The 27,328-nt window shown below is 41.9% G+C and overlaps 1 protein-coding gene across 1 annotated transcript in view; it reads right to left on the bottom strand.

Annotated features, from left to right (window-relative positions):
• Positions 1-27,328, bottom strand: part of PLCE1 (phospholipase C epsilon 1) — a 340,613-nt gene that overhangs the window by 45,701 nt on the left and 267,584 nt on the right. The window contains 10 exon segments of the mRNA XM_030568608.1: positions 4,419-4,543; positions 7,768-7,897; positions 9,350-9,508; positions 9,594-9,710; positions 10,433-10,540; positions 15,248-15,413; positions 15,508-15,569; positions 16,495-16,733; positions 17,266-17,402; positions 17,501-17,623. Of these exon segments, the coding sequence (XP_030424468.1) occupies positions 4,419-4,543; positions 7,768-7,897; positions 9,350-9,508; positions 9,594-9,710; positions 10,433-10,540; positions 15,248-15,413; positions 15,508-15,569; positions 16,495-16,733; positions 17,266-17,402; positions 17,501-17,623 (1,366 nt within the window).

The raw sequence follows: 27,328 nt of genomic DNA, 5'->3' as shown, positions 1-27,328 counted from the left end.
GCGGTGTGCATCCATGTACCGAGGTTAGCGTTGATTTCTGGAGCGTTGCACTGTGGGTAGCTATCCTGTAGCTATCCCATAGTTCCCACAGTCTCCCTCGCCCATTGGAATTCTGGGTTGAGATCCCAATGCATGATGGTGCAAAAACAGTGTCGTGGGTGATTCTGGGTAAATGTCATCACTCATTCCTTCCTCTATGAAAGCAATGGCAGACAATCATTTCGCGCCCTTTTTCCCTGGATTGCCCTGGCAGACGCCATTGCATGGCAGCCATGGAGCTCATTTTGCCTTTTGTTACTGTCACCGTGTGTGTACTGGATGCTGCTGACAGAGGCGGTACTGCAGTGCTACACAGCAGCATTCCTTTTCCTTTGAAAGCTAGCAGAGATGGTTACCATCCCTATTGTACCGTCTGCCATGCCATTGTAAATTGGCGATGAGATGACGGTTATCAGTCGTTCCGTACCATCTGCTGCTGTCATGAATGCTCCTGGCTGGCCTTCGCTGAGGCCGGCAGGGGGCGCAAAGACAAAAATTGGAATGACTCCCCGGGTCATTCCCTCCTTTATATTTTATCTAAAAATAGCATCAGTCCTGCCTAGAACATGGGGCAAGTGTACTAGAGAACAAGAGAGCACAGCCGCTCCGTGTCAGATCCTGCAGAAATGATGAGCTGCATGCCATTCTAGGGGGTGCCCCTGCAACAACCCCACCCGTTGCTTCCCTCCTCCCCCAACCCTCTTGGGCTACCATTGCAGTGTCCCCCCATTTGTGTGATGAAGTAATAAAGAATGCAGGAATAAGAAACACTGACTTTTTAGTAAGATTAAATGAGGGGGAGGCAGCCTCCAGCTGCTATAATAGTCCAGGCAGGACATTAAATGGTGGCGAGGGAGAGAAGCCCAGCCTCCCGCTGCTTTGATAGTCCAGGCAGTACAGAATCTTTTCTTTAGATATGAACGGGGGGGGGGGGGGGAGAGCTGATGGAGCTCAGCCTCCAGTTGCTATGATGAAGACGGTTACCAGCCGTTCTGTACCATCTGCTGGGAATGACTGGGAGTCATTCCTATTTTCACCGAGGCCAGCCAGGAGCACTCACAGGATGAGGAGGACGGCTATCAGTCATTTTGTACTGTACCGTCTGCCACTGGGGAGGGGAGGGGAGAGGATGCTGCTGTTCAGTGCCGCAGCACTGCGTCTATCAGCAGCATGCAGTAGGCATACGGTGACATTGAAAAAAGTCAAGAAACGATTTTTTTCCCTTTTCTTTTACGGGGGGGGTGAGGGGGGTAAATTGACGAGATATACCCTGAACCACCCCAGACAATGTATTTGACCCTACAGGCATTGGGAGCTCAGCCAAGAATGCAAATGCTTTTCGGAGACTACAGGGACTGTGGGATAGCTGGAGTCCTCAGTACCTCCTCCCTCCCTCCATGAGCATCCATTTGATTCTTTGGCTTTCCATTATGCTTGTCACGCAGCACTGTGTTGAGTCCCTGCTGTGGCCTCTGTCTATCATAGCCTGGAGACTTTTTCAAATGCTTTGTCATTTTGTCTTCTGTAATGGAGCTGTGATAGAACAGACTTGTCTCCCCATACAGTATCTCCCGTACGGTCCATGCTGGAGCTCTTTTTGGATTTGGGACTGCATCGCCACCCATGCTGATCAGAGCTCCACGCTGGGCAAACAGGAAATGAAATTCAAAAGTTCGCGGGGCTTTTCCTGTCTACCTGGCCAGTGCATCCGAGTTTAGATTGCTTTCCAGAGCGGTCACAATGGTGCACTGTGGGATACCGCCCACAGACCAATACCATAGATTTGCAGCCACACTAACCCTCATCTGACATGGCAATACCGATTTCAGCGCTACTCTTCTCGTCAGGGAGGAGTACAGAAACCGGTTTAAAGAGCTCTTTATATCAACGGGTGCAGGGTTAAATCGGTTTAACACTGCTAAATTCGGTTTAAACGCGTAGTGTAGACCAGGCCCTACACTATCTGTTACAATCTGAATCTCATCAACCAACAGCTGTGAGACTTTGCCACAACTGGAAAAAACCTGAGAGAGAAAGACAGTACAACAGCTGGAAGAAAATTCCACAGAAGGTCATCTTTAAATGAGTGAAAATTATTTCAAATTCATATATTTTTGTTTTGTTTTTTGTTTGTTTGTGTTTGAAACACTAGTGAAGATATTATTTCACATGCTCTTGATGGAAAACAAGAAGGGTGGGAAACTGCAGGATAGAATACAGCCGTTGGGGACAGTGAATATGCAAGGGGAGAGATGTCTGGAGATTTTAGCAAAATTGCACAAAAAGAAAATGGGTCAAAAGGGGCTGTTAAAAATGGGATGAATCAGCTGAAGTAGTGAGGAAAAATACATGCAATCTTATGAATAAAATTCATTTTTGCCTGTAAAAGAAGAAAATGCAAATATACAGGCATCAGCACCATTTTTCTTCTAGTAAGCGTCCGGAGTTGCTTTGAGGTAAAGGGAGTCGGTTCTAATCACCTGAGGCATTGTTTTACAAAGAGTATTGTCACATAAGCAAGCAAAATGGTAGAAGTTGGATTGTTAATGTGACAAATTAATGCATAAATTGACATTTCTTATGTTGAGCCAGTTTATATGCAGCCAATATACTGGTGCACTTATTTTTAACTGACTTGAAGTTTGGTAATTTTGTCAGGTTTGTTTTCCAGTGTTTATTTTTTAAAATCAATTTTTGAAAAAAGTTATTAATTGGTGTTGTTTTCACTTTAGATTGAAAGAAAAAGATGCACATAGAAATTCATGATATTCAATACCTTGCAGGAATATACTAAGTGTGGATTTCTCTATGTATCTCATACCATTAAGATATGTATAAAATATATTATGATCTAATTATTACTGATTAACAACACAAAACTCACATAAACCTGGATCCTTAATAAAAAAGATTGCTCAGATCTGTTCTAAATAAATCTGTATTATCCTGATTTAAAACAGTATAAGATATACCTTTCAGGAAAAACTCTACTACGAAAACTATCGTTTTAAATAATTATAGTGATATACTTATTGGTTTTCTTAAATGCATTGTGGACAGTGGGCCATATTTTGTCTTTGTTCTGTTCACAGAACTCCCAGTGAACTAAATGGAAACAGTAAAGATGGAGTCAGTATACAGTGCACCCGAGCCTGGAAAAATGTTCTGATGAGCCCAGCATTTTGCATATATCATGAGGAGTGTGTGTCAAAAATGAGTTCACAGTGAAGTACAATAATATCTGGTAAATTGCCTGGGTTTGGAAAAAAGTAATCCTCAGATCTGATAAACAGTGTGTGTTCCATGGAATTACGAAAGTCAAGAAGATAAAGCATGAACTTTATGAGCTGCAGTTAAGTACTCGCAAAACCATATGGTATTTATCAACAATTGCTTTTTATATAAAAACTCAACTTACTTTCACAAACATCAGTTATAGCATTACACATATAGAGCATAATCACAGAAAATCAAGACTTGTATAATTTTGATAGTGAGACGGACAGTCTTTTATAAAGAGCAAGGGCAGGGAAGCTTAAACTGCATCAACAGAATTTGAAACAAGAGTGAATTACTAAATTGTGAATGGACACTGTACTTCATTGCTAGATATGAGCCTGACTAAGAATTTACTCTCAATCCATAATAGCAGTGTTGGCCAGGAGCTGACCAAGGAACCACTGTGACTGAGTCACAGTATGCTTCCTGACATCTCTCTGCCTCTGGTGCAGCATGGCTGTCTCCTGCAGTGGGCAGGGATGTAGCAGGGGACAGCCTCACTGAGAACAGAACTCGTCCACTGCTGTTTAGATTATGTTTTTGAAACCCTTTCCTTTTATGAACTTTAGCAATCTTTTTAATATTTTAGAGTTCTTTATTAGGTCACTTTGCCACCACATGGTAATGAGATAAATAATATATTCCCACCTACAGTACAACCAACCAAGACTGTGTAGATTATCCAGATGGAATTTAACAACAACCTTCCATTAAAGTAAACTCTTTTGTTTTATACTATTTTTCTCTACTAGTAAGGTTAGGGACTTGATCTGATGCCCATTAAAGCCAGTGTAAAGACTCCCATTGACTTCAGTAGACATTGGCTCACAGCCTATACATTTCTTTGCCTATTTTTATTGCTGTTGCATACTGGTCTAATGAGTTCAATGTTATGTCCACAATAAACTCTGAATCCTTTTCCCTGACCTGGATGCTTGTCGCATTTACCTTATCTTCCCTAGGATGGTTCCCTGCTTCCAGCTATTTGTTTACATTAAAGTGCATTTGCCATGTGTTGGTTCAGTCATCTGAGCAAATCAAATCCTTCTAAAGCTGGATCCATGTCAAAAGGTTTGGGCGAGAGGAAAAAAAAGTATTACCTTTCCTTTATTGTTATAAGTAATGCAATCGGTCTTCTTTATTCTCTTGGCAGTTTCTTCATTATATTCAAATTGCAGTTTATCACTGGATGATTTAGTCTCAGGTCGGTCTTCCAGAATATTATCTAGAAATTAATTGATTTTAGATAAACAATATGCAGACCAAGAATTAACTGCAAATTTAATTCAACTACAAGTTGTTTTGGATAAAGCACCTAGTTACATGTCTGAATAACCAACTGGCAAAAATAACTTATTTACTGGTTAAACCATTTCTCCTTCATTTTTTTAAGAATAAGGATTGATTCTTGTTAGCATATGGCTCTTCGATGAAATCTTCTACACTGTCTTTTTTGTTCAGTAGATATTAAAACCAGAAAATCATTTAATAAATATGAGTTAAAATATTTCCACGTTCTCTTTGGCAAATCAAGAAACAAAGGCTTGCCATCAAAAGTATTTAAGAGGTATTATTCTTGAATAGTCAAGAATTGCAGAAGTTTATCAGTTAATATAGTTTAGTCAGTAATCAGTAATTTTAAAAAGTATCTTCACATTTCAGACTTTGATTCTCATGCTGCCCCCACTCCATATATACACACTTCCTATATGCTTGAGGCATTCTTCTCCATTAAAAAGAATGCCTCATGTACGTACTAGAGCAGGAGTAGGCAACCTATAGCACGTGTGCCGAAGGCGGCAGGAGAGCTGATTTTCAGTGGCACTCATACTGCCTGGGTCCTGGTCACCGGTCCAGGGGGGCTCTGCATTTTAATTTAATTTTAAATTATACTTCTTAAACATTTTAAAAACCTTATTTATTTTACATACAATGTAGTTTAGTTACATATTATAGACTTATAGAAAGAGATCTAAAAACATTAAAATGTATTACTGGCACGTGAAACCTTAAATTAGAGTGAATAAATGAAGACTCGACACACCACTTCTGAAAGGTTGCCGACTCCTATGCTAGAGACTTACCCTGACTGGCCCCCCCAAATTAGAGTGATTTATAAGAATGGAAAAACTGCCACAATGGGAAACATTTTTTGTTTACTCTGGCTCTCTATACTGTGTGTGTGTGTGTGTGTGTGTGTGTGTGTGTGTGTGTGTGTGTGTGTGTGTGTGTGTGTGTGTGTGTGTGTGTGTGTGTGTGTAAGTAAATAAATAAAACTTTCTAAATGTCTCAGTAGCTTATTAAATATATATATTTTGGACCACAGTATCTTTATGAATAACCAGTGTTTCATATGCAGCTTTCCAATGATACCTGACCAGTAAATAAGGCATAATGACACCATTTGAATGCATTTTCAATTAATACAAAGGAGATACCATATATTTACACTACATACTTTTAACAAGTTGGAGACACAGTGCTGAAATTCATGCAGTTAAAATGCTCAACCAAATGGCTTTTACCTTCCTGGCTGTTAGGAGCAGGAGAAGCATTAAGGACATCAGCTACAGGAAAACAGAGTCAGAAAGGGGATAAGAGTAAAGGAAATTAAGAAATATAGCCAGAAAAAATATGAAAATTAAGTGTCAATTTTAAAACTATGAGCATTATGCAAAACGACAGCATTGTTAAAGGAAAATAAAACTGAAATCTTCTAAAGTTTTCAGATGATTATTATTTAGATTAGTTCTGCCAAATATTATAATAGTTAAAACAAACAGTGTAACCATTTTATTAAAGCAGTAAAGCATGCCACAAGTTACTTTTTGTACTGCATTGTGCACAATTGTTTGTTGATTTCAGATTTTTCCAGTCTTCTCCTAATGGAACATGTTTCAAGTACAACTTACAGTGGGCAACCTGTAATTTCTTCCTGCCCAATGTGTAAGAAACATCTGTATTTGGAATAGCATATTTTCATCTATGCCACCTGAAGATTCTCCCTCTGTAGAAGAATCTTCAGGTAGACAGTTAAGTAGTCTTTCCAGCCATCTTGTGCTGTTGGAACAGCACAAAGCCGGTGAAGCAGGCACCAAAATCTGACCCACTTTCATATTTATCTTAGAAAAATCAGCAGCAGTCAGTCATTAAGTCTCCTTATTAAATTTTATTTTGTTAATTTTATCATCACCAACAGAAAAACAAAAATTTCATTTGTGAAAGGTTTCGCTGTGCCACTTAAACACAAGTCTGGCACTACAGGAAGTGCTGAGCTTTGTGCCTTTCATAAACTTGGTCACCTGTGTAAAGGTCAGGCACTATTTGGTCTTAAGTTTTAATTAATGAAATGTTTTATTCTTTTGCCATGTCTCTGGGTAGTATGAATTTGGCTACTAGTTGTGATGTATCTTCACATGACGCATTTTCTGACAGTTATCAGTTATGAAACTAACATCACTTTTGAATGTCTTGGGCCAATTCATTTCTAGTGTAACTTCACTGATGACTTCAGGAACATGTCCAGGCCCCAGACTGCAAGTATATATGCTGCACTCAGTAAAAGGATGTTCTGCACCTGTTCTGAATACTGTCCCTGAAAAATTGTTTGAACGTTGGCAACATGATTTAACTCTTAGCACAAAAATCACTAGTTTAACTTACTAACAACAGCAATGGCATGCTTGCAAACATATATGGACACCTAGGGCTACATTGTAACTATAAGATCTGACCTGAACAAGTGCCTCTGTGATGTGGTCCAGCCCCATGAGCAGTCCAGGAAGAGTCAAAATCTCCTTCACAATTTCCCCACTGCTCTAGTGAGGGAGCAAACTGTGCCAGGCCTAGCCCAGTGCAACGTAGGTTACCAGACACCCAGGTGCATCTATGCTAGCAGGAGCTCTTGGGAGAGGGAGCCAAGGATCTGCTCACTCCCTGCCAGTTTGTGTAGGCCCTGAGTTGTAGTGGCTCTGCAAAGCTTGCTTCCCCTCCTGTGCTGCTATCTATGAAGCACATGGCACAACGGTAAGGGAGTGCCTTATGCCCCGTTACCTCCTTATACCACTGCACAAGCCAGGCCACTCTTCGGCCCTTAGGGAAAAGGAATTAATATGAAGAATGCATGAACTCTGAGGTGTTAAAACCCTCAAAGAAAACAGGGTTTATGTAAAATATAGTTCTTTGTAATTCATTTATATACACTATTATTTTGATGTAATTTAGAATGAATAAAAGTTATCACTCATTATAAGTGACACTAGATTATACAGTAACAAATACATAAAAAGTGGTACAGTCTAATTTTCTCATGCAAATGTCTCACTACATCTTGTTTGATCTATTCTAACTGAAACAAATTTAAACAGTTAAAGTCAGTCATAAGTATGGAGAAACTTTATAAACCAAAAATTCTCTAAATACAGCATGGTAATAACTATATTTCTTTACCATCAGAGAGAGATTCATAGTCGTAGTCATATTCATCCTCTTCATCCTCCTCCTCTTCATTATTAGTGATGGGATTACCAGCATTGCCACCATTACTGGCCTGGGCTTGCATGTATGCCAGCTGATGAGCCTACAGCGTTTAAATAATTTTTAAAGCACTCACATATTTAAACAGCAAAAAAGTTCTATTTATAATATTCTTATTCATATGTATCTGTTCAGTGTCCTGTTTTTATAGGAGGAAAAATAGCTATTCTAAAGGACTGTCTACATGGGAAAGTTATACCAGTAAAAAGTGAAGAGTGAATTTAAACATCTGTAGTTACACAGGTATAAATCCCCATGTGCCCATTGTTAGTCCAATATAAGAGTTTATGGTTTAGTTTAAGGCACTTTGGAAGCAGTTTAGACAAAACAAAAATATCCAAAAAACATATGGGGAGTTAGTGGTTTAACTATAGTAGTTAACTGGTGAAACTTTCCTTTGTATAGAAGCCCAAAAATTCCTCCCATCTCCCAAAATAGTTTATTTACTGTTAACTGTGATTCCATGATGGGCTTAAATCTCCTCCTCTAACCTCTGAAAATCCATGTAACATTGATACCTGCATCACAGGAGTTGTTAATAAAATAAATTTCAAGGAAGATCTGACTGTGAATCATATATATATATAATTGTCCAGCTTTTTGGATTATTTACTGGGATTACATTTACCCAAAGTGAAAAGGGAGCCATTGTGGATCTATAGATAAGATCACACTTTTGAAAAAGTCCAGTTCCCACTAAATAATCCATTTCACTACATGGGATGTTTGCCATTAATTCCGAGCCATTGGTAACTGGAACACAGTTACTGTTTAGTCCCTGTGGAAAAAATGAAGGAAGGGCTGAGCTGTATAGATTAAAATAAAAGGGACTGTAATGTAAAGGAAGTTTGCATTGTTGTTGCCCACATGGCACTCGATTTCCTTGTAAAGAGAAGATTCCAACTTCTGTAAGAGCATTTCATCCACTCAAAAATTAAAAGATGGTGGAGATGTCACCAGATGTCACATATTTCAGGAAAATTTTCTACCTACCATATGGAAATATAGTATAATAAAAATGGTAAAATTCTGCCATGAAATAAAATGAATTGGTAACAAGCGAAAAAAAAACATTTGTTTAAGGCACCTGGCTTGAATATGGTAAAAATACAGCAGAACTTTGCTAAATCCAAAAAGATAACGAAGTATAACAAAACAAAATGCACACACCAAAAAACCTTGGGGTGGCTTCTCTCCATTTCTGAGCAAACATTTAATAGCAAAGTGTTTGGTAAAACTACATTACTTTTACCAAATATACTACATTGTGTTTACTACGTATCATAATTAAAACAAAAAAAAACCCCATGAAAATAAACCAAGTACTTTTGTAATTATATTTTTATTTTATATATTTATATTATGTTGCTATATAATCCACGATGTCCATTAGACTGGTTCTGTTGTCCATGTTAAATTGGCAAAACTTTAACTACTATTGCTTTTTCTAAACCACAACTTAAATCTCAGAATGTTTGTTAGGGAAATAATTTACCTTCTGTTTTAAAATATCCACTGGAGTTTGATGGGCTTTGAGTTTTTTGTTTTTCAGCAGCACTTTTCTTCTCAGTTGGTCCGGTGAAGGGAGCATAGGATCATCAGAGAAGTCACTCTCAAATAAAAACTTAGTTACCAGCTTATCTCCAAATACATTCTGAAATATTGAGAATAAGTGAGATATCATGAAAAACAAAATCCCCAGCCATGCACTTTGAATAATATAATACACTATGACTAACCTTAAAAATTTCAGCCATCTTGCGTTGCTGAGGCAATGAACAGTGGTTCTCTATAGATATGATGATTGGCATATCAGAGGTGATAAAGGCACTGCGATCAATAGCTTCAGCTACATCCTATAAGAACCGAAATGTAAATGTTACAAGAGTTAGAATTCTCTAATTTGAAAAGCATAAAATATTTATAGTTGATTATTTCCGAGTATTGATTCCATGATTCAAAATACAATATGACTTTATATTGTCTGTTGCTATTCCATTTAGGGTTGTCTGCACTGTATCCGAAATTGTGCTTTCCAGCACAGGCAGACAGACAGACACTAGCTTTGCTTGAGCTAACACACAGTAAACATAGCAGTGTAGCTGAGATTGTCTGGGCCGCAGCTTGGCCTAGTCATCTGACTGGGTACCTGAGGGTCCAGGCACATTTGTACTCAGGTGGCTAGCTCAAGCTGCTGCCCGTGCTACCCCGGGCTACTCTTCTATTTCTAGTGTGATAGCTTGAACAATGCTAGCGTGTATCTGTCTACCCGTGTTGGGAAGAATGCTCCCATGTGCAATGTAGACATATCCACACGCTTAGGCCTAGGTCCTGGGACCCTGTGAGGTGGGAGGGTCCCAGAGCTCAGGCTGCAGCCCAAACCTGAATGTTTACTCTGCAGTTAAACAGCCCCTTTAGCATGAGCCCCACAAGCCCACATCACTGGCATAGGCCAGCCATGGGTGTCTAATTGCTGTGTACACAAACCCTTAGTGACTTGTTTCTTTCTAGAAGTGAACAAGTTATTAAATTTCTTTACTGATTAATTTCTACTTTCTGCAAGAAATTGTCAATATACCTTAAAAGGGATCTTTGTAGTGAGTGTATGTCCATGATAAATGATAGGCATCCCATCATCACCATCCCAGCAGTCTAATTCCACACTCCTACAGCCTTGTAAGAGAACCTGTAACACAAATGAATAATAGATCCCATGTGAACAGCAACTGTACAAAAACAAAGAGAGAAAAAGGGGTGCAGTGCTAAATGGCAGCTGGAGGAAGTTGCTGCCCATGAAAGCTACTTTATTGTGGTGTGAAAGGAAACCATGGAAGCCACTATCCCAAACAACTGGATCCCACACAGAGAGACAGCAGGAAAATGAAGAATATTAGAAAGCAAGAATTGAAAAGAAAGGTTCCTATTAGAAATAGAAAGAAATTTCAGAAGCTACCAGCATTGCTGCTGGAGGCAGAGAGAATGGGAATTTGGTTGCTGAGTGGGGTCAGCTGCCTCCATGTGGCCCCTCATGCCCTAGGTAGGATGCCAGGCATCCAGTTTTTGATCTGAATGCCAGGTCGAAAAGGGACCTGGTGGCTCCGGTCAGTACTGCTAACCAGGCCATTAACAGTCCAGACAGCGGCAGCAGGTGAGGAGGGGGCCTGCAGCAGCTCTTTCTGTGGAGCTCGTGGGCAGAGGGCGGATCCCAGCGGAAGGGCTAGGAAAGGCATCCGGCTGCAGGCTGAGACCAGCAGGGTTAACCCTAGGCAGCAGCCACCATGACGGCCAGGGAATCCCTGCAGAGTGGGCATTGTGGCCTTTAGGAAGTACCTTCAGCCCCCTCCCTGCCTGGCCTGCTGTTCCCCGGCTGGCAGGAGCGGAGAGAGGAGCAGCTCCGGCTCCCCAGGGTCTGCATGCAGCCGGCGGCAGGGAAGGGGGTCAGGGTGAGCTGCCACTGCCTGCCCTAGGCCCAGTACCCCACTCTACGGGGGCTGCTGCGCCGGGCTTGTCTCGGGACCATGCGACTAGCAGGTAAGGGGCTGTCAGCTGATAAGTCTCCTCCCAGGGGTGAATGGGCTGTGCAGAAGCCTGGGGCTGCTCTCCCAGGGAATGGGTCCCAGCCGGGTCGGGCAGCAGTTGGGCAGGGAGGCCCCAGCCAACGGCCAGGCTGGGGAGTCACTGCATACAGTGGGGAGAGATGGAGGGGGCCTGCAGCAGCGCTCTCCCTAGAGCTGCTGTGATTTGGGCTATGCTGGGGTGCAGCATTCCCCTGCCCCGCATTCCAGAAAAGAAGAAAAACTTTTGTCCTCGGTGCGCTGGCCGAGCCATGTGTCCAGGATTCATGGCAAACAGAACAGCCTCTGAGATCCAGGAAAAACCAAGGCAGCACTGGTGCATCTGCTATTTAAGGGGCCGCCTGACAAAAGCACCTGCCGGAGCTCCTGCAAACCACACCAGGCAGAGTTGCCCAGATCCCACACCCTGAACCTCCTCCCATGCCCCAACCCACTGCCACAGCTCGGAGCACACTCTGAATCCCTTGGACCCAGTCTGGAGCCCCCTCCTACACCCCAAGCCCCTCACCCCCACCCTAGAGCCCTCAACCCCTCCCACATCCCCAGCCTGGTGAAAATAAGCAAGTGAACCGGGGGGCTGGGGGAGTGAGCACTGGAGGAGGGGAGATGAAGGAGCGGGGTAGGGCCTCAGGGAAGGGTCGGGGTGAGGGTGTTTGGTTTTCTGAAATTAGAAAGTTGACAACCCTAGCCCCAGGGTACCTCTGTGATGCTCTGATAACAATTTCTCCCTCAAAAGTCTTCTTAAACGAACTCTACACAAGGCTTTCTTGTCCATTCATCACCCTTCTATGGGGGTTCGAGTTTATTCACATAAATAAATCTCCAAGATAAAACTCAAAATCTGAAAACACAGTGCATCACTTTTACCTTCGTCAGGTCACTCCCAGGCTTTTCCTGCCTGTAGTCTTGGGCTACAACTACACACAAAACAAAACAAAACCCCACAGCAGCAAGTTTCAGAGCCCAGGTTAACTGACTCGGCCTTGCATTATGGGGCTACAAATAGCAGTGTAGACATTTGGGCTCCAGCGGGAGCCTAGGGTCTGAGACCCTTCCCCCTCACTGAGTTTCAGTTGACGGGGGCTCCAAGACTTATTGCTGTGGGTCTTTTTCTGCTGACTAGACACACCTTCAGTAGGGAAACCCCATGTCCCAGGTCTTTCTGCAGGAGCTTGCTCACTCACAGCAGTCTCCAATTCACCCTATTACCAGGCCTTCTTGCCTAGGCTTCTCCTGCTTTAGCAGGCCACCCCAGGCCCTACTTTGCTGGAATCTTATGTCTCTGACTTCCAAACCCCCTGGTATCAAGGTCATCACTGCAGAAGCCTGACTGCCTTCATTTCTTTCTGCAGTTCCCTGAGCTTCCCCCTTCACTGTAGCCATCTGTCAACCTTTATAAAGAATCACCTGATTCAACCCAGGTTTGCCTCTTACCAGGATTGGCTAGCCCCAGATTCTCAAACCCATAAGGGCAAGACACCCTATCACAGTTGCAAAAAGTGTTCCTTGAAGTGCCAGGAGCTTACACTGGGTGAGAAATATTTACATCTTCCTGACTGCAGAAGCAGGTGGATATCTAAACAGATATTTTCTCCAGGATGGAGGAGGGCAACTGCAAGAGAGCCTTCTGGACTATAACTTTTTATTGGAATAAAGCTTTCTGGAATCAGTATAACTTCAGGTAAAGTACATATATGATTAGGATGAAATTCATTTATCCTGCTCAGAGCCTTAGACAATGGAAGTACATTATAGACTCAGACTTTAAGGTCAGAAGGGACCTTTATGATCATCTAGTCTGACCTCCTGCATAATGCAGGCCACAGAATCTCACCCACCCACTCCTGTAACAATCCCCTAACCTATGTCTGAGTTACTGAAGTCCTCAAATCATGGTTTAAAGACCTCAAGGTGCAGAAAATCCTCCAGCAAGTGACCCAGGCCCCATGCTGCAGAGGAAGGTGAAAAACCTCCAGGGCCTCTGCCAATCTGTCCTGGAGGAAAATTCCTTCTCGACCCCTAATATGCGATCAGTTAAATCCTGAGCATGTGGGTAAGACTCACCAGCTAGCACCCAGGAAAGAATTCTCTGTAGTAACTCAGATCCCACCCCATCTAACATCCCATCACAGACCATTAGGCATATTTATCTGCTAATAATCAAAGATGAATTAATTGCCAAAATTAGGCTATCCCATCATACCATCCCCTCCATAAACTTATCAAGCTTATTCTTGAAGCCAGATATGTCTTTTGCCCCTACTACTCCCCTTGGAAGGCTGTTCCAGAACTTCACTCCTCTAATGGTTAGAAACCTTCATCTAATTTCAAGTCTAAACTTCCTAGTATCCAGTTTATATCCATTTGTTCTTGTGTCCACACTGGTACTAAGCTTAAATAATTCCTCTCCCTCCTTGATATTTATCCCTCTGATATATTTATAAAGAGCAATCATATCCCCCCTCAACCTTCTTTTGGTTAGGCTAAACAAGCCAAGCTCTTTGAGTCTCCTTTCAGATGACAGGTTTTCCATTCCTCAGATCATTCTAGTAGCCTTTCTCTGCCCCTGTTCCAGTTTGAATTCATCATTCTTAAACATGGGAGACCAGAACTGCACACAATATTCCAGATGAGGTCTCCCCAGTGCCTTGTATAACGGTACTAACACCTCCTTATCTTTACTGGAAATATCTGGCCTGATGCATCCCAAGACAGCATTAGCTTTTATAACGGCCATATCACACTGGTGGCTCATAGTCATCCTGTGATCAACCAATACTCCGAGGTCCTTCTCCTCCTCTGTTTTTTCCAACTGATGTATCCCCAATTTATAACCAAAATTCTTGTTATTAATCCCTAAATGCATAACCTGGCACTTTTCACTATTAAATTTCATCCTATTACTATTACTCCAGTTATGTCAGTGGAGGGGGCACCCTAACCCCACCCTGGAGAACAGAGCTGCAATAGTGTTCCCATTTCACCTTATGGACCATTATTTTAGCTTACGGGCTGCTGAAAGAGTGCCTGCAGCTCTTTCACATCACTTTGGGTGTTAAGGACAATGGATCCCTATCCTACCTCCCCCAACACTGCCATCCTGTATGAGGCTGTCACAGAAACTTACTCCACAGCACCACTATGCAGCCACTTTACTCATGGCTTTCTCACACACAGTCCACCTCCCCAACACATAAACAAAGGGCTGAAGTATACAGAAGACCTTTTGTGAGCCTGTCACACTTGAATGGATTTCTCTTTAATATGGTGAGTAATAATAATCCCAATCACAGGAAGTTTGATGTTTTCTGTAACATTTGTTGAATACACATATCAAAAATATAGACCCAAAACCCAGAGAGAGAAATCATTCTTTTCAGGTTTGTCACCAATTAGACACAGGGTCAGAGACATAGTATAATATTCCTAGAAGTATACTGTCAGGAGTGATGTTTTCATTAGAAAATTGTCTTTTCAGTACAATGTACAATATCTGAATGGTGTTTTTGAAATTTAAATAAACTAACATATTAGATCAGTCTTTCCTGTGGGAAAGTCTAATTTTAGTAAGTTAGGTCAGAATGACTAGTGTCTAAATGCTATGATTCTCAAACTAAACCCATTTTTTGCCCTAGTAAAAGCATTTGAACACAACTGTGCACACAGGCAGCTTTCCCACACATCATGTTTTCCTACATTTTACAAGCAGGGGCTCAGAACATTTGGGTTTTCAAAGCAAAAAGGCCATGTCTGCGTGACTTCTTAGTTAAACAAACAAGTTCATGCTGAAAACTATGCAATGATCTAACTCTGCATACCTGGCTGTAAAGCTCTACTGACGATTCTCCTTTAAGCTGATGGCCTGTGAGGTATGTATTGTGTGAAGACTCAATGTAATAATATGACAGCGGTAGCTGTAACTCTTCAATATTCTCTTGTGACTCGTCATTTTTTGAGGCAAAATTGTCTTTATCCATCAAAAACCTAAAGGTGCAGAAATAATAGTCTGTGACGAATATTTAGCAAAATGCGCAAAAATAACATCACATGTATGTTAACTTCATATGTGGCTAATTACCTTGCAAATCCTTCAAATGACAGAAGTCCCTGCTGGCACATATTGACGCTGGGTTCAAATTTCTGTAAGAAACAGTAAGAGAATAACATTATTTTTATAAAAAGAAACATGTATCACATGCTTTAGGTAAAAGGCTTTAATTCATTTTTTATAGTGTAATTTGTACATCAAACTAATGAGCTGGCACTTGGAAACCATATGCAGTCTGAATTCAGAAGTGTCTTCACTATATTGATAATAGTTATAGGAGTTAGCAAAGTCACTAAATATATAAAATTAATAATATTGCAGAGCTTACAAATGTAGAATGTTGATCTACATTATTATTTAAAATCATGCATGTTCTTATTCTTATATATAATACTCAGTGCCATCATCTAAAAGGAAATAACTATTTGTATTTATTTACCAGTGTTCAACAACACATCAACTTGTATAAAAACCATATAGAATAATGAAGTGTCATTCTGAAATTCCCCTAGACAGCCTGATTTTTTAACCTTGCTGTAAATGTACTGTATATTGCACATACTTGCCTAACATCTGAACTGTTCAAAATGTTTTGACAGTTTTGTTAAACCCTGTAGAGTACGGACTTAGTTTTGGATTACATAAGACAAAAATAAAAAGGACTCAAAATTTACATTATGGTAGCTAGACATTTAATTTTTATAATACAATGGATACAAAACTCAACTTGGATAATTTTGTCCATATTAAATGGAGGTAAGACACATTATAGAAATGAAACATTGATCTCATGGAATAGGACTATTGGGTACACTGTGCTTAGAGAAGTTTCTTGCAAACTGAGGGAACAGAATTGGCAGTGGTTCCAAAGGAGGAAATCCAATCTCCATATAGGTGATACAGTGGGTACTGTTCTGGAGACTGGCCAGAGAAAGAACACATGCAGGGAAAAAAATGGAGGAAACAAAAACCTCTATAGAATGAATAGATGCATTGCAAAATGTTTATATTACAGACCTGGATAATACTGAGGATTTCATCGTAGGTGCAGTGTTCACCTTGGCAATTCACTAAGAAGTCATTGAGTTGCTGGATGCCCACTCCAAATATTCCCAGTGATGTGCTTTCTACTCCAGTACCATTAGTTACAATGCTAGCAGCAGCAATGGCATCAGATATCTGTCTCTGGTTCTCTGATAGTTGCTGTCTACTATTAATGAACAAACCCAGATCTGATACATTCCTGGTCAATAAATCTAAAACATAAATATGAACATAAATATTTGAGGAGTTTCATTTTATCACCTGGAGATAAATTAGGCAAGTACTATTCTATTATTCATACCACTCTGAATTATTCAAAGGAATTAAAATTGTATTCACTGGAAAAAATCAATTTTCAATAACTATGGATCAACTCCTGAAATTCTTAGCCAAGACTTAGTCAGGCAAGATTCCTATTTACATCAGTGGAACTCTTTCTTTATTGAGAGTTGAGCGAGTTCTTCAGGATTTGGCTCTTTATTACTGACTTGACCATACATGAAGTTTTCATTCTGAGACATGTATTTTATACACACACACACACACACACACACACACACCTCTACCCCGATATAGTCAGTTGTGTATGGATGGAATATGATGAACTGTTATTATGGTAGTGACCCTTTAGTTAAGGTTCTAACTCACTGTCAAATGTAAGCTGATTGTGCCCCCCACTTCAGCAGGATTAGTAGTTCAGTTCTCTAAAGTGTTATTTTCTTGCTGAAATTAAATTTAACAAACCTAAATCAGGCTGGAGTCCACTGGTGTTCTCATCAATTTTCAGATTAGTATAAAGTGGAGTAGAATCAGAACCTGATCGATTGCAGGGTACAGCATAGACATCAAAGAGGTCTTTAAGATCCTTGCGGCTTCGAACACTAGGATACAGGAAGAATATTCACTTTGTGCTTTTTTTCTTAAAATAGATTTTTACCAACTTTGATGTGATGAATGTGATTAGTCAAATAGATTTTACCTGAAAGACTTGAAGAGCTCTACAAACTCAACAAAACTCATATTACTATCGGAAACCATAAAGTTCTGAAACCCCTTCAATCCTCCTTTGACTCGGCCATGCCAGCTACTACTGCTCCAAGTACTAAAATAAAATGAGATTGCTGTTATTTTCTTACATTTAACTTCCACGGATTGTGAAATATTAGGCAGCATTGCACTAAAGGTCTACTCTAGCTTTTTTTTAATATATTTATTATCAACATTTGAAAGAAGGAAACAAAACAATACTTCTTAGTGGATGCAATCAGAGTTTGTACTTTGATTCTGTATTTCATACTGGCCACTCGTTCCCCTAAAGACCACTGCAAACTTTGCCAAGGCAAATAAAGAAATTCTATTGAAAACTTTCCATGCATGGAAGAATCTAATTTAAATAGGCACAAAACAACAAGTTTTATTTTTTTTTCACTTAACAAAATAATCCTACTATTGCTATAGCACAAAGCCTAAAAGAAATATGTCCTGCTGTTTATGAGGATCACAGGAAGTTTGCTTTTAGTATTTTACCAGCAAGACAATTAAAATGAGAAGCATGCTGGAAACCTACAGAATTCCTTAGGTATAATGCTAGCATAATAAATAAATTATTCTTTCTGGATTATATGCAGGAAATAAATGTGTCACACTTGGACATCTCCAACAGCAGGGTGCATTGGTGAGGCAGGGAGATGCCCAGTAGGGGGCTCCCTGCCTGCCAATTCCAGCAGGTGACACAGCCTTTAGCTGCCCCCGCCCCGCCCCGTATTTCCCTGGTCACATGGAATGGACGGAACAGAGATGGAGCCAGTCCCCAGAAGCAGCCTGGGCTTCCCAAGAAACTGCCAGGAATATCAGCAGTGGCACAGAGAGAAACTAAGCCATGGCTGCCCCACTTTTCCATTCAGGCCTGATCTCTTGTAAGGAAGAATTACCATTTGGGACACCCGCCTCCTCAAATTTATTTAGCGTGAGCATAGTCATCTAGCCAAGCAATGGCATATTCAGTGGCATGATGCAGTTCTTCTAGGCCACCGCTGAACCTAGTCAGCAGGCATTCATCGACAACGTGCATCATCGTCTGTGTTGCAACACAGCTGCACAAGGAGCTGTCACAAAAGCCCCAGCGATACTGGTTAGCTGTGAAGAGTCCTTGCTCAGTCCAGAACCTGTTCAACAGGGACCACTGGTGACAGGGCAGGTCAAACCCAAGCAGGCAAACTGTGGGGTCGGCAACGAGGGATTGGTTGGGGATTATAACATATCCATTCCTCTCACCAGAGTGTTTCTGCCTTAACATCCTGGCGTGGCAGATGTGACCATAATGGGCGACTTGACGGCAAACATGCAGCTAGTGGTTTAAAAAGGTCATTGTGCAGTGGCAGGCTTGAGTTGGTGCATACTTCCTCCAGTAACTTGCCAGTGGCAACCTCTCGTCTGATTTGAGAAGGAACAATATTACTCAGAACTGGAAGCCGTGGGAGTGGACTCGGACACAGGGTGCCGGGGATGATACACATGGTGGCATATAACTGTGTATCCACCAGTTTGGTGTGTGATGATCAACTCCAAACAGGTGCTCAGTATGAGGTAGCAAGAGCTGACATCTGCAAACTTGGAGCACGAGCACCCCATGAACCTGCCAGTTTGCTAAGAAGATTGTTGAGCATCTTAACTTTAGCTGTTGTCATCTTCAGGTGGGCATGGTAACTCAGTGTGCGGTCTAAAGGTCACATCTAGATAGACTGGTTCTATTTCATGCTTCTTCTGACCATTCAAATAAACATTCAGTTCTATGGTTGCACTGGCGTGACGAAGATGGAACAAACTGGAGACTGTTTTTATGACACTTGGCTGCAGGTGCCAAATCTTACAGTAATCAGCTAACGTTATCATGTTCTGATTTAAGGTGCATCAAGCTCGTGAAACGTCTGGGCTTTGGTACCGCAACAGAACAAGGTATCACAGGCTTCCTTCCTTCACCCACATAGATTAAGGGAAGGGCAAGCAGAGTAGAACCTCCTGAGTGTGAGTTGAGGAATGTTCACAGTACTAAAAATAAGTGGTTGCTTAGGCATAAATGATTGTGACTTGATTACTTTTTATTAAGTCCAAATAGAATCAAAACCAATAATATATATATATATATATATACACCTGGTGCTTTAAAAAGGCCAATTTCACAAGCTGAAAACAATTATGAACCAAATAGGCTGTGAGAAAGAATTAAAACAGAAAATTGTGAAAGACAATTGAGAACTGTTTAAGAACATGTTACTAGATGCCTAAAACCCAGAGTCTAACAACTGAGAAAGGCGGCTACATTGGTTAAAAACAGCCTGGCTCAGAGGGGATTTGAAAACAGCTATATAATAAAATAATAATAATAGGTTTCAGAGTAGCAGCCGCGTTAATCTATATCTGCAAAAAGAACAGTAGTACTTGGTGGCACTTTAGAGACTAACAAAACACCCCAATATATAACAAATGGAAAAAAGGAGAAGCTGCTAACACTTTTATCAGTTTTCTCCTAACTTCTAATTTGTATTAAGGAAGCAAAAGGACATAAGGAGAAATCTGTGGTCAAAAGTGTTAAAAAAGGCAGAGGTGTTCAATAAGAATTTCTGTTCTGTATTTGTGAAAAATTTACATGATGTATAGATATTAGATGATGATGATGAAATACTTTCCATTCCAACTCATAGACTCTAGGACTGGAAGGGACTCAAGAGGTCATCGAGTCAAGTCCCCTGCCCTCATGGCAGGACCAAATACTGTCTAGACCATCCCTAAAAGACATTTATCTAACCTACTCTTAAATAGCTCCAGAGATGGAGATTCCACAACTTCCCTAGGCAATCTATTCCAGTGTTTAACTACCCTGACAGTTAGGAACTTTTTCCTAATGTCCAACCTAAATCTCCCTTGCTGCAGTTTAAGCCCATTGCTTCTTGTTCTATCATTAGAGGCTAAGGTAAACAAGTTTTCTCCCTCCTCCTGATGACATCCTTTTAGATACCTGAAAACTGCTATCATGTCCACTCTCAGTCTTCTCTTTTCCAAACTAAACAAATCCAATTCCTTCAGCCTTTCTTCAGAGGTCATGTTCTCAAGACCTTTAATCATTCTTGTTACTCTTCTCTGGACCCTCTCCAATTTCTCCACATCTTTCTTGAAATGCGGTGCCCAGAACTGGACACAGTACTCCAGTTGAGGCCTAACTCAAGAGGATGTTGAACAGCAGCTACTAAAGTTAGATATTTTTAACTTAACTGGTCCAGATAACTTAAATCCAAGAATTTTAAAAGAGCTGTCCAAGAAGTTCTCTGAACTGTTACTGATGATTTTCAATAAGTCTTGGAACACTGGGGAAGTTCCAGAAGACTGGCAGAAAATTAATGTTGTTCCAATATTTTAAACGAATAAACAGGATTACCTGGATAAATATAGGCCTGTCACCTTGACATCAATCCTGCGCAAAATTATGGAACGGTTGATATTGGTCTTGATGAATAAAAATTAAAAGAGGGTAATATAATTAAAGTGGATAAAAGGATGTTCTCACCAGGGCTGAAGAAATATGGAGTGTCTGAGTATTTAATAACTATGGTCAATGCCCTATACAGATCACCTAAAACAGTGAAGTAAATGATGTAATGTAATGTAAGTGATGTAAATGTTTTAGAATGACAAGTCTTTCTGAAGTGGAAATCGTATTGCACCAGGGGTCATCCCTAAGTCTGCTGTTGTTTATCATATATCTGGACTATGTGAGCAGGAAGATCCCAATCGGAAAAGGCGAGAAGCTGCTATATGTAGATGACACAGTAATATAGCCCTTGATGTTCCATTCTAGATTACATATTTCATTCTATGTTCTGGAGCCTGGAGACTTTTTCTATGTTATTCTCAGTTATTTTCATTGTCTAGCAAAAATGTTATGAGAGATATTAAAAATGTTAATTAACACATTACATGCCATAATGTACTTGGCACAGTAATGCCAAACAAAATGAACATTACTAACCAAAGCAGGTGGATAGGTTTTTTTGAGGCATATCAGGCCAAATTCTGCTTTCACTTGCACCTGTGCAACCCCCATTGACTCATCTTGGGTAAATTAGGGGGAATCTGAGCAAATATATTTTATATCCTCATAGCAAAAGTATTTTAGGGTTTGATCCTGCAAGGTCCTGAGTGCCCTCAGTTCCTATGGACATCTGCAATTCTGTGATGGACTAGATAGTTTCAAAGCTGTAAACTGGAAAACTGTGGAGTGTTGAATCAAATACATAGCAAATAGCCATGTGATGGGCCATGTGTAGGTAGGCATCATTGATTTCATTGGAGCTGCACCTGCTTGGACCATGGCTGACTGTGCTCTTTTGTCCCTAAGGCATATATTGTAAACCAGAAACTCAGAACAGAGAAAAATAAAATAAAAATAATCCAGTATAAATTATTAATTCTTCTTCATCTTCCTCTTATCCCATCAGCTGGGGTCAGGTCATCATGCCAGCATCAGTCTCCTTCATCTGTTTGAGGTGATACTACAGTTCACCTGCTTACCATGTTTGGTGCAGTCCATCTACGCTTCCTCAGTTTTCCTCAGGGTCTCTTTCCTACCACTTTCTTCTGCCATGCTGTTTTCACCAGGTCCCCTTCATTCATCCTCTGCATGTGTCCAAACCAGTGAAGTTGCGCTTCCTGGATTTTGTCAGCCACATCATGAACTTTGACTTCCATCCCAATACTTTCATTTCAGAATCTCTCTATTCATGTAATTCATCTTATGGCATGAAGAAATCTCATCTCAAACGCTTGTAGGCATTTTGAACCTGCCATCTCTTTGTTGCAAATGCTTCTCACGAAGCAGCATTTTGGGGTACACCATTGTTCTGTTTAGTTGTGCTTTCAGTCTCAGTGGCATATGCTTATCATACACTGCCCCTGAGGTGTTATTCCATATTCTTCCAGAACTCCCCAGTCTCGACTGTATCTCATGTTCAAGCTTGCCATCTTCCATGACTCAGACACCAAAGTACTTGAACTGGTCAGTCTGGTTTAGTTTCACTCCATTAATCTCTGTGTCCAGTTTCCCTGTGGCACCCAGATGACCGCAATCTTAGTCATGCTCATTTTCATCCTATGCCAGTTTAGTTGGTCAGACTACTGGCTTACTATTTCCTTGATCTCTGCTCTACTCTCTGGCCCTTGCTTCTGGCCCCCCCCCCACCCTCGCTGGGGCTACACGTGCAAAGGCACCCAGGTTGTGTGCACTGTCAGGGTGGGAAGTGGGAGCCAGCCCCAAAAGTTCTCTGCAGCCCTCACATGGTGGCAGCGGCGGCAGCTCCAGCTCCTCCTCACTGCGGCGAAGGTTTGGGGCTGGCTTCAGAGCACACAGGGCAACTATGCACATGCAGCCCCAAGGGGGCCCAGGTGCAAGGGCCAGAGAGCGGAGAGGGGACCAAGCAGCTGCCCTGCAGGGAGGGGAAGCAGCAGAGATTCCTGCTCAGTATGGCCAGAGGAGAGATGACCTCCGACACCCCAGCTGCTCCCGCTCCCTGCAGGGCAGCTGTTTGGTCCCCGCTCTGCTCTCTGGCCTCACTCCCCTGGTTCCATGTGTGCAGGAGCACCTCGGCTGCCACCTCGGCTGCATGTGCTGTCAGGGTGGTGACTGGGAGCCAGCCCCAAAACTTCCCCGCAGCCTCCTGCAGCGGTGGCTCCAGCTCCTCCTCGCTGCTGTGCGGAGCTTGCCCGAAGCAGGAAACAAAGCTGACAGGCAGCAGGCGACTTCCAGCCACCGGGATGTAGGGGGTCTGCAGCTCCACCTCCCTGCAAGGCAGCCACTTGGTGCCTGCTCTAGTCTCTGACCCTTGCTCCTGGGGCCCTCCTGCCCACACTGGGGCTGTGTGTGCAGGGGCACATGGGAAGCATGCACTGAGAGGACAGTGAGTGGGAGCCAGCCCCAAAAGTTTTCTGTAATCTCCTAGGGATCCCTTATCCCTGCCTCCCTCATTGTGGCAGAGGCAGGATTAAAGGATCATCAGGACATACTGTCTTTGACTGAAGCAAAAAGGGAATCCAGCTTAAATGAGAAAAAGGAATTAAAAGGATGTTGATGCCATTTTGCCAGCTGGGTAGTAACGTCTGGTTTCAGTGGCAGCTAATCCTGCTCTGAGCTGGATTAATTTTCAGGTTTAAAATATAGTTGCCATGGTCCACACAGAGCCAGGATTTTGGCACTCATGAAGCAGATAGGAGGAAGAGTAGGAAATGGGGCTGAGTGACTCAGTTACATGACTTTTCGATATCCACTTGGGTCACTGAGGCTTTGATACTTTATTTGAAAAAAAAAACACACCAAACAACCCAGCTTTTATATCCATGCTAATTTTCTGTTTAATAATTTTGAATCAACCCTCCAACCCAGCCAGCCCTCCCTCCAAGCGCTTTGGCCAAGTAATAAGAATACTGGACAGCAAAAAGTAAAGTAAGAATACTATTCAGAGAAATGCAAAGTTTTCTTTAGCCAAGGAGAGGGAGCTATTGGAGATGGTTCTCAACCCGATAGATAATACACAGGATCAAATCCTGCTTGCCTTATTCATGAGTATTTCTGCTGAAGTCTATAAGACTTATATCTGGGCAAGGACTGAAACCTGGACTCCAGAATTTGACCCTATACAAAGATAAGGGATCCGCATGGGGTGGTGGAGCACACTGCACCCCAAGCCCTGGGGATGCACTTCACTGCTCTGCAGCTGGGGGGTGTGTGTGTTTTTTCCTCTGAAACCTACATTTTATGTCAAACTTCAAAACAAACAGACAAAAATAAATAAAAAAATCCAGGCAAAAACACCATCATGGAACATTCCATTTAAAAAAAATTAAATTGCAAGGTTTCATTTTAATAGTTTGACAGCCCTGGACACTAATGTCTTAATTATCCTGAGAACAGGTGCTCATGGGCATTTTCCCACCAATGTGACTCAGTCTAGAGGCGGAGAGCCAACTATCAGATCAGATGGTAATTCAGTATAAACCCTTCTCAAACTGCAGTCATTCCACTGAGACAGCCACCAAAGGAGCTAGTTATGCAATTTATGTACTTGTGCACATATTATGGGCATCTGAGTCCTATCAATAGTGCTGCCAATTAGGAAACAGGGTAGGCAGTAGAGTTTTCCCACAGTGCATCATGTTCTTAGGGCTAGAGTGTCAATATGGAGTGGGGGCAGGGACAGTAAGCACTTTGGTATATGTTTACTTTGACTTGGGTCTATGCACTGCCAGAACCCTAGATTCGATCATGGGTCAGGAAATTCTTAACCTAGGGTTAAAATGCAATGTAGATGCTGAAGTCCAGAGTTCCCTGACATGGGTCAGCTGACTTGAGTCTTGCTAATCATTGATTTACACTGCTGCGTAGACATAGCTTTAGAGGTACAGCACAGAATCTCACCCAAAATCTTGAGAAGTGTTGAACACATACTTGAGTATCCATACTTCTCACTACAGTTAGCGAGAGTTATGGGTCCTCAGGATTTAACTCAAAATGAGTATGGAATTGTGGAATGCTACAATACAGTCAACAGATTTTTCTTGCTTGTGCCAAATTAATGGCACACTGAAATATTACAAAGTTCCAGGTGCTCTACATATACGGAACATCAATTATTTTGGCAAATGAAATTAAACATAACATAGATTTTCAAAATTGGGAAGCAACTGCTGTGGCATCAATTTGTGATGCTTTTTCAAGGTACTGTGAATTAAATTTGTTATAGCCTTTTTGAAAAATGTAACGTGAAAGCCATATAGTAGTGTAAGCAGAGTCAGGATGAGCTCTACCCTGACATCTGGTGGAAAGAATTTCAGAGAGTGTATTTGCATAGGCACGCCTACCCCATCCCAGGCTGCCGAGCTGTGGGACTGCTTTGTGACAGAAATGACTCAACCTCAGTTGAGTGGTACTTGCTAGACAAGGGACATGGGTTCCAAAACCCAGTGAATTGAGAAAGGCTGGGGATAGGTATTTGTGCCTGGTGGTGCAGTCTCCTTGTGGAGCCAGAAGCACCAGTTCCACCCACTCCTCTCTCCACTGTGGAATGTCAGAGTTGATTTTTTTATTCCCTCAAGAATCTAGATACAGGTTACTGAGCTGAACTCACTTTGGGCTAATGGTGCTCTAGCACTGGGGCTCCCCTACTAAGAGCTGAGATCACTAAGAGTTGAAATCACTAAAGAGCTGAAATCACTGAGCTAAGAGCACTGAGTACTGTGCTAACTAGTGGGGGACCCTGAAGCTATACTGTGGAACAGAGCAGCTGGCGGAGTGGAGCAGTTTGTGGGGATGGCTGGAGCGGATCACGGGACAGCTGGTGGAGCAGAGCGGCTGGCAGAGCGGAGTATCTGTGGGACAGGTGGAGCGGCCCACAGAGTGAGCAGTTTGCAGGGAGAACTGGAGCAGCTCATGGAGCAGAGCAGCTGGTGGAGCAGAGCAGTTTGTGAGGACGGCTGGAGAAGCAGAGTGGAGTGGCTGGTAAAGCGGAGCAGTTCATGGAGAAGGTGGAAGCAGAACCCATGGAGAGGCAGGGCAGTTGGCCCCAGACCACGTAAGGTGCCCCTTTCTACCCAGGCTGGGGGGAGGGACCTCTACAGATAAACTCTCGTACTCTGGGGTGGCACTGACCAGAGACTTTTGAGTTGTTGGACTTTGGGGTGATTGGACTTAAGACCCTAAGGAGAAAAAGGACATTGCCAAACGTACTTGGAGGTGGGTTTTTGTTTATGGTTTGTGTTATAACCCTGTTTGTGGTGTTTCTCCAATGGGATACTGCACTGATTCCTTCTTTATTAAAAAGATTTTGCTACACTCAGACTCCATGCTTGTGAGAGGGTAAGTATTGCCTCCTAGAGGCGCCCAGGGGGGTGTGGTATGTAAGTGTCCCAGGTCACTGGGTGGGGGCTCAAGCCGGTTATGCATTGTGTTACTGAAACGGAACCCCTGGATACTGAACCCGGCCCTTGCTGCCGCCAACTCAGAGGGGCAGAAGGGTTATAGTAGAGATAAATCTTATTATGATATATACACCCATTGGCCCTGCATGATGGAGTGCAGAACTGCCCACTGTATGTAAAGAGAACAAGCAAGTCTTAGAAAGTGACTTTCAAGGCAAAAACAGCAAGTTTTGCACTACAGATATTAGCAATGATCTTTTCATGCTGTTTACTGTTGTCTTTCCCTCCTTCCTTATCATCCCTACCCAAACTATTCATTGTGTTATCTGTCTCATTTAGACTGGAAGGTCCCCATAGCAGGGACTTTATCATCTTGTATGTCTGTTAAATGCCGTGCACATCTATGGTGTAATAAAATAAATCATAAATAAAAATAATGAATTAACACATGATAGTACACCATGGCACTGCACAGTCAAAAGCATGATCTTCTGCACTGAATATAGGACTGAAAACTACTGCAGGTAAAAAGAGGAGGGAAGTGTGTGGGAAAGGAACGGTTCCAGACAATATCCCTATTATTTCCTGGCAAAACAGGACAACTTCCACCAGAAATCCTAGTGTAGGTTTATGCTCCTTGAGGTTGAACTAACTTGTGCAAAGCACCTATGTAACTCAGTTTACGCAGCTGAAATACTTCAGTTAATGATAGTTACACACATGGAGCATCTGTGACCAAAATCTGTGCAAATGATCTCTGGAATATGCAAAAACTGGAAAAGGTAAGCTCCATACTTATGTGTATCTAGGACAGCACTTCAGTCATAACTTATACTGTTAATAATTA

Source organism: Gopherus evgoodei, chromosome 7, assembly GCF_007399415.2.
Source record: "Gopherus evgoodei ecotype Sinaloan lineage chromosome 7, rGopEvg1_v1.p, whole genome shotgun sequence".
Lineage (NCBI taxonomy): Eukaryota > Metazoa > Chordata > Testudines > Testudinidae > Gopherus > Gopherus evgoodei.
Note: the sequence above shows the minus strand (reverse complement) of the source record. Positions and strands in the feature narration are given on the sequence as shown.